Consider the following 15,382-nt stretch of genomic DNA (forward strand, 5'->3'; position numbering starts at 1 on the left):
GTGTGTGTGTGCGTGTGTGTGTGTGTGTGTGTGTGTGTGTGTGTGCGTAGCTCGTTACAAACTGACAGATGTCAGAGTGATTAAACTATTTTCACACTGTGTACAACGTAAAGCCACAGTTTGCTCACACTAACAAGTGAAACATTAATGACAGATGATGACATGACGACGTGATGTAATGTGCATGGATGATGAAGATGATGATGATGATGATGAAGCGCTCAAAACAAGGAGAGAGATTTTAACTGTGACTCGGACAGAATGTGGCCGATCCTCACAGTGCAACGATCTGATCAATGATCTGGTCAATGATCTGGTCAAATCAATCTGTTGCATTGTTTATCAATGAAGACGTTTCAAATTAAAAGTGAACTTTATCATTTTCACAGATTTCAATGACATTTACAAGCATTGGAAAAACTCCATGTTCCGTGATTTCTAGACAGCCCAAAAAATGACTTCACCGCTGCCTTTCCTTCAGCCCGCCCTCTTTCACAGACTATGCGATTTTTTTGCTCCTTACCTTTAGCCCAATATGAATAAACCAGTGAATTCTATGAAATACAGCACATACTGTAGGTCTCACTGTCGCTGCCAACGTGAGCGTTGAAGTCCCCCAGCAGAACGAGGGAATCCCCAGAAGGAGCACTCTCCAGTCGTTCTGCTGGGGGAATTCAACGCTCACGTTGGCAGCGACAGTGAGACCTGGAGGGGCGTGATTGGGAGGAACGGCCCCCCTGATCGGAACCCAAGTGCTGTTTTGTTGTTGGACTTCTGTGCTCATCACAGATTGTCCATAACAAACACCATGTTCAAGCATAAGGGTGTCCATATGAGCACTTGGCACCAGGACACCCGAGGCCGCAGTTCGATGATCGACTTCGTAGTCGTGTCATCGGATTTGCGGCCGCATGTCTTGGACACTCGGGTAAAGAGAGGGGCGGAGCTGTCAACTGATCACCACCTGGTGGTGAGTTGGCTCCGATGGTGGGGGAGGATGCCGGTTAGACCTGGCAGACCCAAACGTATGGTGAGGGTCTGCTGGGAACGCCTGGCAGAGACTCCCGTCAGAAGGAGCTTCAACTCACACCTCCGGGAAAACTTCAACCATGTCTCGGAGGAGGCGGGGGAAATTGAGTCCGAGTGGGCCATGTTCCGTGCCTCTGTTGCTGAGGCGGCTGATCGGTGCTGTGGCCGCAAGGTAGTCGGTGCCTGTCGTGGCGGCAATACCCGAACCTGTTGGTGGACACCAACGGTGAGGGATGCCGTCAAGCTGAAGAAGGAGTCGTACCGGGCCTTTTTGGCCTGTGGGACTCCGGAGGCAGCAGTACCGACGGGCCAAGCGGAGTGCAGCCACGGCGGTCGCCGAGGCAAAAGCCCGGACATGGGAGGAGTTTGGTGAGGCCATGGAGAACGACTTCCGGACAGCTTCGAAGAGATTCTGGGCCACCATCCGGCGTCTCAGGAGGGGGAAGCAGTGCACCGTCAACACTATGTATGGTGCGGATGGTGCGCTGCTGACCTCGACTCGAGGCGTTGTGGATCGGTGGGGGGATACTTCGATGACCTCCTCAATCCCACCGACACGCCTTCCAATCAGGAAGCAGGGCCCGGGGACCCGAGAGTGGGCTCTCCTATCTCTGGGGCTGAGGTTGCCGAGGTGGTTAAAAAGCTCCTCGGTGGCAGGGCTCCGGGGGTGGATGAGATCCGCCCGGAGTTCCTCAAGGCCCTGGATGTTGTGGGGCTGTCATGGCTGACACGACTCTGCAACATCGCGTGGACATCGGGGGCAGTGCCTCTGGATTGGCAGACAGGGGTGGTGGTCCCCCTTTTTAAGAAGGGGGACCGGAGGGTGTGTTCCAATTATAGAGGGATCACACTCCTCAGCCTCCCCGGTAAGGTCTATTCAGGGGTACTGGAGAGGAGGGTCCGCCGGATAGTTGAACCTCGGAATCAGGAGGAGCAATGTGGTTTTCGTCCTGGCCGTGGAACTGTGGACCAGCTCTACACCCTCAGCAGGGTCCTTGAGGGGTCATGGGAGTTTGCCCAACCAGTCCACATGGGTTTTGTGGACCTGGAAAAGGCATTTGACCGTGTCCCTCGGGGATTCCTGTGGGGGGTCCTCCGGGAGTATGGGGTATCGAACCTCCTGATAGGAGCTGTTCGTTCCCTGTATGACCGGAGTCAGAGTCTGGTCCGCATTGCAGGCAGTAAGTCGAAATCGTTTCCGGTGAGGGTTGGACTCCACCAGGGCTGCCCTTTGTCACCGATTCTGTTCATAACTTTTATGGACAGAATTTCTAGGCGCAGTCAGGGCGTTGAGGGGGTCCGGTTCGGGGGCCTCAGTATTGCATCACTGCTTTTTGCAGATGATGTGGTCCTGTTGGCTCCAACATACCGTGACCTTCAACTCTCACTGGATCGGTTCGAAGCGGCCGGAATGAGAATCAACACCTCCAAATGGCCTGAGAACGTCTCGGGGTCCCCCCGGAAGAGCTGGAGGAAGTGGCCGGGGAGAGGGAAGTCTGGGCCTCCCTACTGAGGATGCTGCCCCCGCGACCCGGAAACGGCTAAGCGGAAGAAGATGGATGGATGGATGGATGGACAGCACATACTGTAGGTCACGGTTACGTGATGTTTTTTAATTCAGAATTAGTAATTCTGAATTAAATCATTTGGAATTAAAGTGTTTACATGGAAATAATAATCCTGAATTGAGGTTTACATGGAAAACAGGTTTATTTAAATCTGCTTTAGGTCTGGGGGTTTGGAAGCGATTGAACAGGGGGAAAATGCAACGTATTCACATTTATCGGGAAAAACACACAACAAACCTTTTATTTTCAGCTCCGACATAGAAGACCACATGATGAGAAGTGTTTTCACTTTTATTTTGATGTAGTTTTGAAGCAGCAGCTCAACAATAACACACTTTGTTCAGCTGAGCAGGAAAAGGAGATAGAAGTCGTATAAAAACCAGTGGTTAATGCAACAGCTGTTCTACCTCCACTTTACAGGACATGAACTTTATAATGATCCATGCATCATTAGTGAAGCTCTGGTGCTTCATGCCCCTATGAAGCCGTTCCGTTTGCTGTTCTCTGTGTGTGTGTAATAAGTAGGTGTGAATGTTCTCTTGTTTATTCTTCTGTCCATCCACTTTTTTCATTATATACGTGTCTTCTAAGCCTCTTATTAAATAAATAGTCTTGGTTGGAGTCCGGGCGGCCATCTTGGATTATGACATCACCAGCAAGCCAATGTGGCAGGTCGCGCATGAGAAGAACGACAGGAGTTAACTTCAAGCGGAATTAAGTGTTCACAAGAAAGAGAAATTATTTAATTCAGAATTAAAATCGAAATAAACAAGCCCCAAAAATTTGGATTTAATTACATTTGCATGAGAAATTAGGTGTTTACAAGGTCAGTTTAAAGAGGAATTAACTTTTATTCTGAATTAAAGAGGAATTAATGCTCCCAGGTGAACATGGCCATTTTAGCTTTGAAACAGAGCAATGTTTGAGCCTTTGACGTGTTCTCCACTATAATTGTGTGGTGAGCATTAATTCAGACCTCATGTTAGGAACGAAGCTCATCTGAATTTGAAAACACACCATGGACCTCATGTACAAAGACTTGCATGAAAAATGGTGTGAAATAAGCGTACGTATCAATCCAGAGACAGCTGTTAACAGTTCTGGACTGGATCCACACACCTATCCTTTGAACATCTGTGTGGATGGGAATGCACATCTGGTCATTTACATATGTAAATAATATTGAAATGAGATTGTCACCAGGATTCTTCTCAGCGTGATCTTACCACCAATAACACAGGAAAGAAGAGATTTCTTTGAATTATTAGACCGACAGCAACATGTATGACGGAGATGATTCAACAGTGAAGATACTTGAAATAATATTAGAAACATCTTTATTAGCCATGTACAGTATGTTCAACAAACAAGGAATTTGACTTTGGTGGACTCTGCTCTTTCTGAACAATGTAAACATTAAATAAAAACAATCAACAAAAAATGTAAACAGTAATTAAAAACTAATATGTACAAGACTAAATAGGATAATATAATCAGATAATATAATAGTATAATAGTAGTGCAAAAGGATGATGAAGTAAACATGAGGTAATTTATTATTCAGTATATGACAATGAACACACACAGTTCACTGAATGCTTAACTGTGGGTGTGAGAAGAAGTGGGAAGATGTTTAAGGAGGAGACAGAAAACGCTATCTACTAATAATAATAATAATCACAAAATATGACATTCTGGTCAAGCACATCAGGCTAAACGTTTGTCTCTGTCCTCCAACTGATCATCAAACAGGCTGTGTGTGTGTGTGTGTGTGTGTGTGTGTGTGTGTGTGTGTGTGTGTGTGTGTGTGTGTGTGTGTGTGTGTGTGTGTGTGTGTGTGTGTGTGTGTGTGTGTGTGTGTGTGTGTGTGTGTGTGTGTGTGTGTGTGCGCGTGCGTGTGTGCGTGCGTGCGTGTGGAGACCCCAGCACACATAACTTTGACAGGTAGTGAACAACATGTGTGTGACTCAGATTAGACAGATAAAAATAAATGAATAACTCAAAACAAATGTGTAAATGCTACATGTCAACAGCAGCTCAGAGGTTTATGTGTGAATGTATTGTATTATTTTGGTAGTTTGCCTAATAAATCCTTAGAATTTAAAGCATCAAACTATGTAGAAATGTACGTACACCACCTCAGGACTTCACATGAAAGACCGCACATTTCCACGCTCACTCCAGTGGATTTTGACATACCCACATTTTTGGGCGTACAGTACTTACATTTTCTACACTAGCCCCCACTGGTTTACTAGGTGATGCAATGCATCAATGCACGCCTTAAAGTTGCTAACTGCATCTTTATAAATTGGTGTTAATCGAGGAAGTGAAGATGGTTGAGTTCACGCAGTAGACTGGACTGCTTAGGGATGGTGTTAGATAAATGACCATGTACTATATATTGTTACAGGTGTGTGGGACTCCAGAGTATATTGCTCCAGAGGTGATTCTTCGACAGGGTTATGGAAAGCCAGTGGACTGGTGGGCAATGGGCATCATCCTGTATGAGTTCCTGGTGGGGTGTGTGCCGTTTTTTGGGGACACTCCAGAAGAGCTGTTTGGACAAGTCATTACAGGTGAGGAACCAAGGTTGGAACAAGGTCAGCATTTATATTTACAGGAGATGAAATACATTGTACACTAAAGGCCGGATTCACAAACATCTGAAATAAAGGTGTTAATCCAGTTGCTTCCCTAAATCCTTTAGTGACACAGTTCCCTGTAACTTTGCTCTGATCAGTGAATGAAAAATAGTCAGATTAGAACAGAAACCGTCCTATTGATCTACTATTGATCTGAGTTAATTGAGCTACACAGTCTGTCAATCAGTCTGCATTATTTGAAGATGAACTACTGACCATCATCCAGCAGGTCTGAGCAGCGCTGTGTCACACACTCTCTAATGTGTCATCATCATTGATCATGCGTAAATTACACTGCTGTATCTGCTGATTCTGGCCTGACATCATAACGACACGAGAATTTGAAGTTTAAAACATTGACTGAAGGAGATCAGTGGAGCAGTGAGTCTGAAGAGTTATAGATCCATGATCATATCCATATATTCATCTCTGTGCACACACACACACAACTGGAGCCTTTTTTTCCATCTCTGCTGTGTTTTCTGTCCACATTTACTGCAGTGATGATCTCTGTGTGTGTGTCTGCACCTCCTTCTCACTCATGGTATTTTCTGGTACTAAAACTATCACCTCAAACAGTTCCAGATTTCATGAATTGCATTGCGTCCCCTGCATTAATTTATTTGCATTTCCTCCTCCCATATTTTTGCTGTACCTGGGAGATCCCCCTACTTTACATATTCATCAGAGGAAAATGGAATGAGGGCACATTTGGAAGCGCAGCAGCGGTGCATTCCTGATTCCTTGGCCTTTGTTCTCCTTATTAACTCGTGGAATGACATTTGTATATGTTTTAATACCCATAAACCTTTATTAATCCACCCCTGACTCTTTTGTTCAATCTTTATGGACATGAGCAATGAGAAAACTTTATTCAGGCTGTTAAACTGAATATAGACCATGCTTGTCTGAGGCATGGTGGTACAACTAAGAAAAGAAGGAACTGAGCACCTATACAGAAAACATAATGCTAAATAATAATGCAATTACATAAACTTTAACATTATACAAGTTAAGTGCTACATTTCACTAAATGTGTCTGAACAATTCTTTCTTTTTGTGTTACATGTCTCATCACACTCATACATCTTCTGCTCCTCAATGCTGTGTCTGGTAGATGACATTGTGTGGCCAGAAGGAGACGAGGCTCTTCCTGTTGATGCCCAGAATCTGATCTCTTTACTTCTGCAGACAAATCCACTGGTTCGACTCGGCACAGGTCAGTCTGCTGGATAATAATAAGCCATAACAAAGATTCCTAGACAGATTTACAAAACTGCTTATTTAAATTGTCAAAGACAGTTGGGTCTTTTTTTTACTTTGTGCCTCACCAGGTCTCACGTAGTTTTAAATACTTGTATAATGTATAAAAAGCAGTTGAACAGTGTTTTACTGCTGTGAGTTTAGCTGAAGAATGAGATAAAAAAGCCCATTGTTTTGTCCATTATCAGCTCGTTGCAGTGCTAGTTGATGACAGGATGTAAAACAGTGTTTATTTGGACAGAAAATGTATATTTAAATGTATGTCTTATTCATTCATAAACAAATAATAATTTTCATCTAGTTGCAGTCAATGAAAACACTTTATTGGACTCAATCTCAAGTGTTTAGTTGGTTTGTTGTTTTATAATTCATACACATAAACTACTTCTGATTGGCTAATTCAACATCTTGACCCACCCTTTACTTTGCATTTAGCCACTGATTGGACTGTAATGACGTAGTTTGGATCATCCTGTTTCTCCTCCATTGATGGGATCAGGTGGTGCTTTTGAAGTGAAGCAGCATTCCTTCTTCACTGACGTCGACTGGAACAGTCTGCTGAGACAGAAGGCTGAGTTCATCCCTCACCTGGAATCTGAGGAGGACACCAGTTATTTTGACAGTAAGCCTGCGTCTGTGGTTTGATCCCTGCACCACTTGTTAACCATGGTCACCATCATCATTGGATCATTGTCTCATTTCCAGCACGCTCTGAACGCTACCATCACGTACAGTCGTACGATGAAGACGACACCAATGATGACGAGCCAGTGGAGATTCATCGTTTCTCCTCCTGCTCTCCTCGCTTTAGTAAGGTCAGGATCACACTGTTACATTTCACTTCCATCGGTCAATGTTTGACAGCTGATAGCCGTGCTGTCATTGTGTGGAACCTAAAGGTGTACAGCAGCATGGAGCATCTGTCCCAGCTGGAGCATAAACCCCACGGTGTAACTCTGAGGGAGCACAAGGTCCCCAGAGAGAATCGGGTAACCAAGAGAGAAAGCCTGGGAAGTGTCACACTGCGAGACAAGAGCTGGAGGGCAAGGTCACCTGAAATGTGAGCACAACATTTATTTGTATGATAGTAATTATGAGTACAGTAGTCCCTCACTATAACGCGGTTCACCTTTCGCGGCCTCGGTGTTTCGCGGATTTTTTTTACAGTGCAATTTTGCATTCATTTTTTTACAGCGCGTGAGCGCGCATTGTGTTCTGCGTCCTGATTGGCTAAGAGACTGTAGACCATTGTCAGTCAATCTCCTCTGTGCCGTGTCTCCTGTACTGTACTGTACAGTACATAATGCGTTCAGCATCAATGTCGGATCACTAGCAGTGTGACTCTGAAGTGCTCTATGTTTGCAAAGTTTTCTCCCCGACAAAACCCACAACTTTGACAAAACGTTCTGCACCGACAAAGGCACCTGCGGTCGCACCCAAAAGGCAGAGGAAGATGTTAACCATCGCACAAAAAGTTGGACTCCTGGACATGCTGAAGGAAGGTCAAAGTTACGCGGCTGTAGCTCGCCATTACGGAATAAATGAATCTTTGGTTTGTTACATAAAGAAGGAGGAAAATAACATAAGGACAACAGCAGCAATAAAAGTTTTAACACAGATGCAAAAAGGGTTGTAATTGTCCGCAACAAGACCATCGTAAGGACGGAGTCTGCTTTAGCCTTGTGGATCAGTGACAGCAGGAAAAAGAACATTACGCTGGATACCAACAACATCCGCACAAAAGCTAAAAATCTTTATGAAACCTTTGCTGACAGCGATGACATTCATGACAGCGATTAAGAGGAGGATGCAGAGCCCGGGTCATCGACGAATGCTTTTCACGCAGTACCAAGTCCATTTAATGCCAGCAAGGGCTAGTTTGACAAATTTTAGAAATGCTTTGGACATAAAAGTGTTTCTCTGCACGGAGAGGCTGCCTCTGTGGATACCGCTGGAGCAGAGGCATACGTGAACAACACATTTAAAGCGATTATCAAGGAGGGATGTAAGCCTGAACAAGTTTTTAAAATGGATGAGACAGGCTTATTTTGGAAACAAATGCCCTCTCACACGTTTATAATGCAGGACGAAGCCAAAGCCCCAGGATTTAAGGCCCAAGAAGATTGTGTGACTCTGGTTATGTGTGGAAATGATGCAGGTTTTATGATAAAACCAGGGCCTATTTATAGGTTAAAAAGTCCTAGAGCCCTAAAAAACTAAAATAACTGGATGCACAACGCAAAGGCTTGGATGACAAAAGTGCTCAATCTGGATTGGTTCAAACAATGTTCCATCCTGGAGGCCAAACGTTATATGAGAGGAAAAGGACTAGACTTTAAAGTGATTCTGCTCTTGACAATGCCACGCTGATGATTTGTTGAATGATGGTGTGCAAATCAAACACTACATCTCTGATTCAGCCCATGGACCAAGGCATCATCCGCGCTTTCATGGCTCTCTATACGTGCAACACCCTGCAGCGTCTTGTTGAGGCTATGGACTCGGATCCAGATTTCTCACTGAAGACCTACTGGTGTGAATATACCATTGCATCATGTCTCCAAAATATTCAGAGGGCCATTCAGAAGATGAAAACTGAAACTTTAAATGCCTGCTGGAAAAAAACTGTGGCCAGAGGTTGTGCTGTACTATGTTCTTCTTTTGGAAAAACACACCTGGACCAAGGCCTTCAGTGGAAAAACACATTACAGTAGAGCAGCTCCAGGACGAAGAGGCCACGTCACGGTCAGATGATCTGTGAAATATGTGTGAGTCACTATTAATAATTTCTTATGTGTTCAAACTCGTAGTTTGATCATTAAAATGTCATTTGTGATTTCTAAAAGCTATCATTTATATATTAATAGGAAAACATTTATATTTTTATTTCTCAAACAAACTTCCTGTCTGAGAAAAGTGTATAAAGTGTGTGAGGGGTTTTACAGCCTTAAAACATGTGTAATAATTGTAAAAAATAAAGCTGACTACTTATTGTAGGTTATTTTTATAACGTAACCGCCATGATAAACGAGGGACTACTGTATTGTCTTATTGATTCTACTTTTATCATTAAGAGGAGATTAAGTTCAAATAGATTTGTTATTGTTCAAGGTGACCTCTGGGTCCAAAGTTGGGTTCATCTCATTCAACAAATCCTTCAATTAATGTGGGACCACTTTATCTGACCAGGAAGCGCTTGTCCTGCTCTGAGTCCTACTTCAATGACAGCGAGTCCAGCCCACCGTCCGGAGCTCGCAGACGCTTCTCCACCCTCATGGACACCTACCGCCTGGCCTCCACTCTGGAGTTGGACTCAGACATGTCAGTCCTGGGGAAGAAGGCCAGGGGCAGCTCTCTGGAAGGAACAATGGCCTCACATGGAGATCTAAGAATGTTCCCTAAAGACAGTAACAGCCTCACAGCTGGAGGTAACACAGAGCAAAGTTTTTGTTTAATGACCAACAAACCAGACCAGAAAGTCTTTTTTTATTTCATAGAGAAACTTTTGAGACCAGCTGATGAATCACTGCCTCTGCCAAGCAGTGCTGGCATTCTGGGGCTTCCTGACCCAGCAGGACCCCGAGGCGCCGCCTCAGACCTGGTGCTGCGCAGAGTTCGGCAGCAGCTGTCTGAAGGAGAGAAACATATCTCTCGCCCTGGAACCAAAGTGATCAAGTCTGCCTCTGCCACAGCTCTGTCCGTCATCATTCCTGCAGGTGTGATGACATGTAGCATCAGGTGTGAAAACTGTTCATGTGACTAAAGTTGAACTCTCTCCCCAGTGGAGCAGCATGGCGCCTCGCCTCTGGTGAGCCCCATGTCTCCTCGCTCTCTCTCCTCCAACCCTTCATCCCGTGACTCCTCCCCCAGCCGGGACTACTGCCCTATGGTCAACATCCTGCACTCACCAATCACCATCCACCGCTCAGGGAAGAAGTACGGCTTCACTCTCAGAGCAATCCGTGTCTACATCGGCGACAGCGACGTGTACAGTGTCCACCACATGGTCTGGGTAAGCAAGTAGAACCACACGCAGGGTTCCTGTCTCTGCCTGCAGCAGGGAAAGTGGAAATATATCTTCATTTCATGAAAGGCTTTCATTTTAATGTCACAAAACCCAGAAAAAAATGTGATCAGTAAACAATGTTTATACCTCTAAGAATTTAGATGATCAGGTTTAAAATGTTTGTTCATTAATTAATGCAACATTCACTGATGATGGTAACAGATGTGTGTTAATCCCAGCATGTGGAGGATGGTGGACCTGCCCAAGTAGCAGGACTCAGTGCTGGTGACCTTATTACTCAAGTAAATGGAGAGTCAGTCCATGGTCTGGTCCACACTGAGGTGGTGCAACTCATTCTGAAGGTGATCTCAAAAAGAACATGTGTTTCAAATCTATTCACCTTGATAGGACTGCAAATGAAATGATATACTTTTGTATTCCCAGAGTGGAAACATTGTGACAGTAACAACAACGCCCTTTGAGAACACCTCTATAAAAGTAGGTCCTGCACGCAAGTCCAGCTATAAATCCAAGATGGCTCGACGCAGCAAGGGGACCAAAATCAAAGAGGGACAGGAGTGTGTATCTGCTCAACAAACACATTGGACTCTGTGAATGCACACGTTTCATTCAAACTCTGTCTCTTTTTCAGTAAGAAACGCAGCTCCCTATTCAGGAAAATTACCAAGCAGTCCAACCTGCTCCAGACCAGCCGCAGCCTCTCGTCTCTGAACCGCTCCCTGTCTTCTGGGGACAGCCTGCCAGGATCCCCCACCCACAGCCTCTCAGCCCACTCACCCACACAGAGCCACCGATCCACCCTTGAATCACCTCACGTGGGTTAGTATGTTGAGCCAAATGAGGCAAGTTTTAATTGGTTGGTTTTGAAAACGTTGATAATTTTGACAGAAAAGCTCAGATCACTGTGATGTCCATTGTCAAATAGCTTTCAAACCTGCTGATAACCAGGGGAGAATGACATACTCTGGCTCCAATAGGTTTCTTTCTGTCTCTTCCTCAGGTACTTCCTCCCAGAGCAGCTCTCCAGCATCCAGCACCCCCAACTCCCCCGCCACCACACACCACATGAGACCCAGCTCCCTGCACGGCTTGTCTCCCAAACTTCACCGTCAGTATCGCTCTGCACGCTGCAAGTCTGCCGGTAATATTCCTCTCTCCCCGCTGGCCCACACCCCGTCCCCAACCACCTCTTCCCCTCCGCCTCTCAGCGGACACACAGTGGGGAGCTCCAACACTACCCAGATTTTCCCTGCCAAGCTGCACTCGTCGCCCCCTGTTTCCCGTCCACGTCCCAAGAGCGCCGAGCCTCCCAGGTCCCCCTTGTTGCAGCGTGTGCAGTCGGTGGAGAAGCTACCTTCATCTTCTTCCAACTCGACATCGCCATCCCCACTGACTGGAGGAGTGTCGCTGCGCAAACACAGCCTGGAGGTGACGCATGGTGACTACAGGAGGGAGTCGTTTCACTGTGAGCACAGTCTTCAAAGCTTACTGGAGATGGACGGAGAAAACGGCCCTGCCCCACCCTCCCCCTCCTCCTCTTCCTCCCCCTCACCTACTATGGGAGGGGAAATTGGAGGTTTGAAACCTGTGAGGCGACTGGGAAGACAGGAGTCACCCCTCAGTCGTGACACGCTCATACCAAGAGAAAAAGACACCCAAGCCCCAGAACACACCACGCTTTCAAAAGCAGACGCTAAAGCCTCCAAAGACAGAAGAAGCACTGCTGCTGACGGTGTGAAGAATGCAGCTGTTATTGAGACCAAATCTAGTGCCTCATCCACACAGAACCAGCCAAGTTTTGCAAACAAACTTTCCAACTCCTTGAATCCTGAGCTAATACTAATAAAGAGCAAACCAAGTGAGAAAACCTTGAATCCTGGCCCGACAAAGAAAAAAGAGAGTGCTGACAGCGGAGCTGTAGGTAAGGCTCAGGAGAAGACAGAGGACAAGAAGAAAGGTGTGGAAAAAAGTAACCAGAAGAAGGTGTCATCATCAGAGCAGCTTAAGCAACGTAAAAACATGGAGACCACAGAGAAAGGCAGTGGCCATGAAAAGCTAACCGAGGCAGTGAAAGTGAAAGGACCTGCACCAGCAGCTCAAACTCAACCAACAACTACAGTCAGATCCAAAGAGGAGAAGCCATCAGGCAGTCACTCTGGGCTCAGAGAGGAGCGAGCTCGCCTCGAGGTTCTTGAAGAGAATCCCATGTCTCCCTTCTCACCTTCCTCAGCAAAGTCACGACCCGTGTCTCCAGGAGACAAAGGCAGCTTCGTCACTCAGCTCACCTGCGTGGCCAAGACAGTTCTCGGGCCCATGAAGGGATCCCAGGAGAGCAACAAGGAGAGGCGGTGCCACACAGCAGTGAGAGCAGAGGCTTCAGCTGGCAGCGTACGCAGGGTAGGGCACGCTGGAGCTTCAGCCACTTCCAGCTCCACTCATGACAAAGGAAACAACCGCAGCGCCAAGCATCACTCGTGATATAGAGTCCAGTGTAATGCCTTTTACTGTAGCCTCACACCGACATCTGACATATCATGGCTCTAAACAACAAGAAAACAAACCAAATAAACATGCATTCACTCCTGTTGTAACACTGTCAACCCAGTGTGTGTGTGTGTGAACATACAGTATGTGTTTGTCATGTCCTGCATAACAAACAAGCATCATGCATGTGTGACACTGTACATGAAATAATACCTGATAGCTGACCTCTAAGGTAGAGAACACTGTGAACAAAAAAATGAAGCATGCGTGAACGTGACGTTTCTGTTTCAGACTGGCATTACTCACATTTTACACCTGCCCCAGTGCCATTGAGCATTTTAAAAAGAGTGGGTGTTTTTAAAACATACAAAATGATGTGATAAAACCAATTAAAGCCTGATTTTACCTTGGAGTGCTTTGAATGCAACACATTAACTGAGTTGGGGTTTTCTTTATTAGGATGTATTTATCTAATTTTGTCATTGTTACAAAGAAGGAACGTCAAAAATGTTGGAAGAGCAGCAACAAAACAGTAAAAAGTAAAATTTATTTTTAGCATGTGATGCTCAAAGTTTCTTAATTTTAATATTTGTGGTGTTTAACTGATTGAAACACCAAACATTGCATTTTATTTGCATTTATTTTTTTTTTTTAATGTGAAAAATATACATCTGGTTTGTTGCTCTTAACTCCACACACCACATCTCTATCTCTTAACAAAATAAATACTAAAGCCAGACCATCGTACTAGAATATGTGATTCAGAGCAAATGTTCAGTCTCGCTGAGCACTTGGTAAAGAGTAAATGTAAACGCCTCATGCAGGATGAACTTTGCAAAACCATCTAAAAGATTCTGTTAGTTTTTTTGCATCAAAATGTAAATAAATTATGCAATCCAATAGTGCCCAGCTTTGCTTGGCTGAGAACCTTTATCAATAAAAGTGTCACACTTGCAGGAATAGATTTATGGAGTGCTTATCATCAGTCATGTGTTATTTAAGTTCATTGTGGTAGAATGAAATATGTCTGAGGCTGCCACCTAGTGGATGACATCAGGTCTTGCGTTAGAAAAAAGTTGAAGTGCATTTTATGGGAGATCTGCCTGGGTATCTTTCCAATCTTTACACAATAATTTGCACCCTATATTTATTACTATTCAGATTTATTGACATTGTGATGATTTAAACTAAAAAGGAAGGTTTTTGTGTGACGTGGAAGCAACATTGCACTTTATTTTGAACTCATCTCTATTTTTGTATCACTTTGAAGTTTTGAAAATGTACTAAATCTGTTTTGTTTTCCTTGCTTGTGTAATTTTCACTTTTCAAAATTGTACTTTAGCTATTTACATTTCATTTTTGTTCCAAGTGTTTGACTTTTCACAAACTTCTGACCAATGTTTTCCATTTACATCGTCTTATAAATGTCACTGTTGTGAAGAACCGTTGCAAAAAAGCCTGTAGTGCAGAGATGAAATAAAATACTGAACAAGTTACCACTTTGTCTACAGTTACATGATCTTGTCCTAAATGTGTCTCACTTAGTGATCTCACTTTTTCTACCATGTCTGCATATGTTGTTAATGGTTTACACTAAGGGCCTGTACTAAGAAGCTGGATAAGTAAATCCTGATATCTCTCCGTTAGCTTCACTTAACCAAACATTCTCTGTTACAGAGCAGCTGTACTACGAAACAGGTTATCAACACAGTAAATTAAAGCTGCAGTTTGTAGAATCCTCTCTCCACTCTGTTTTGAAACAGAAACTCAACTTCCCATACCGGTATGTTTTGTGAATGCTCTTCGTGACTTAGTGACAAATGTAGGGACTTTTTCTTGTGTTCGTGGAGATTTTTCTGGTGTTTTAGACTCTGACATGAATGCACAAATCACTGTGGTTACTGCCCTCAGCAGCTGCTGCTGTAGCTTGTCCCCCCACTAGCACACAGAGGGGGCTGTGATCTCAGCTGCTCTGAGCGGCAGCCACATTCAGACTGTAACATTTATTCACCTTGAATAAGCTTCTCTTGGGTTTACATGCAATTTATCCCATCTGTTCCCACTCTCTTCACCTGAAGCCAGTGTGTGTGCGGCGGACCCTCCTCAGTCATGGGGATCTGCGACGACACAAAGCAAAAGCGATTCGTTCCTCCTCAGTGTTTGTGACTTTATTCGGTTGCTTCTCCACCTCAGTCTGCCTTTTTCAGCTTGATATCGCATAGATAGGACTTTTATGGTAAGTTTGGATATGTTCTCCTCTAAGGTCCATAAAATAACATGTGGTGTTCCTCAGGGATCCATTTTAGCAGTGCTGACCCTAGCCTCTTTGGTGCTCAAGGCAAGATTTTCTTTTGTCATCCCCTTAT

At 44.7% G+C, this 15,382-nt stretch overlaps 1 protein-coding gene across 6 annotated transcripts in view; it reads left to right on the forward strand.

Annotated features, from left to right (window-relative positions):
- LOC114462173 (microtubule-associated serine/threonine-protein kinase 1-like) overlaps positions 1-14,405 on the forward strand; it is a 53,812-nt gene extending 39,407 nt beyond the window's left edge. For 3 of the 6 annotated variants that reach the window (XM_028444864.1, XM_028444882.1, XM_028444896.1), the window contains 11 exons: positions 5,011-5,176; positions 6,360-6,461; positions 7,005-7,127; positions 7,211-7,320; positions 7,405-7,565; positions 9,695-10,221; positions 10,288-10,517; positions 10,751-10,873; positions 10,956-11,089; positions 11,164-11,351; positions 11,533-14,405. In XM_028444864.1, the coding sequence (XP_028300665.1) occupies positions 5,011-5,176; positions 6,360-6,461; positions 7,005-7,127; positions 7,211-7,320; positions 7,405-7,565; positions 9,695-10,221; positions 10,288-10,517; positions 10,751-10,873; positions 10,956-11,089; positions 11,164-11,351; positions 11,533-13,010 (3,342 nt within the window). In that variant the 3' untranslated portion in view covers positions 13,011-14,405. The remainder of the gene's footprint in view (positions 1-5,010; positions 5,177-6,359; positions 6,462-7,004; positions 7,128-7,210; positions 7,321-7,404; positions 7,566-9,694; positions 10,222-10,287; positions 10,518-10,750; positions 10,874-10,955; positions 11,090-11,163; positions 11,352-11,532) is intronic. The other 3 variants (XM_028444873.1, XM_028444888.1, XM_028444904.1) reach the window with 2 other exon arrangements.
- The last annotated feature ends 977 nt before the right edge of the window (positions 14,406-15,382 follow it).

Source organism: Gouania willdenowi, chromosome 1, assembly GCF_900634775.1.
Source record: "Gouania willdenowi chromosome 1, fGouWil2.1, whole genome shotgun sequence".
In the NCBI taxonomy this organism is placed as follows: domain Eukaryota; kingdom Metazoa; phylum Chordata; class Actinopteri; order Blenniiformes; family Gobiesocidae; genus Gouania; species Gouania willdenowi.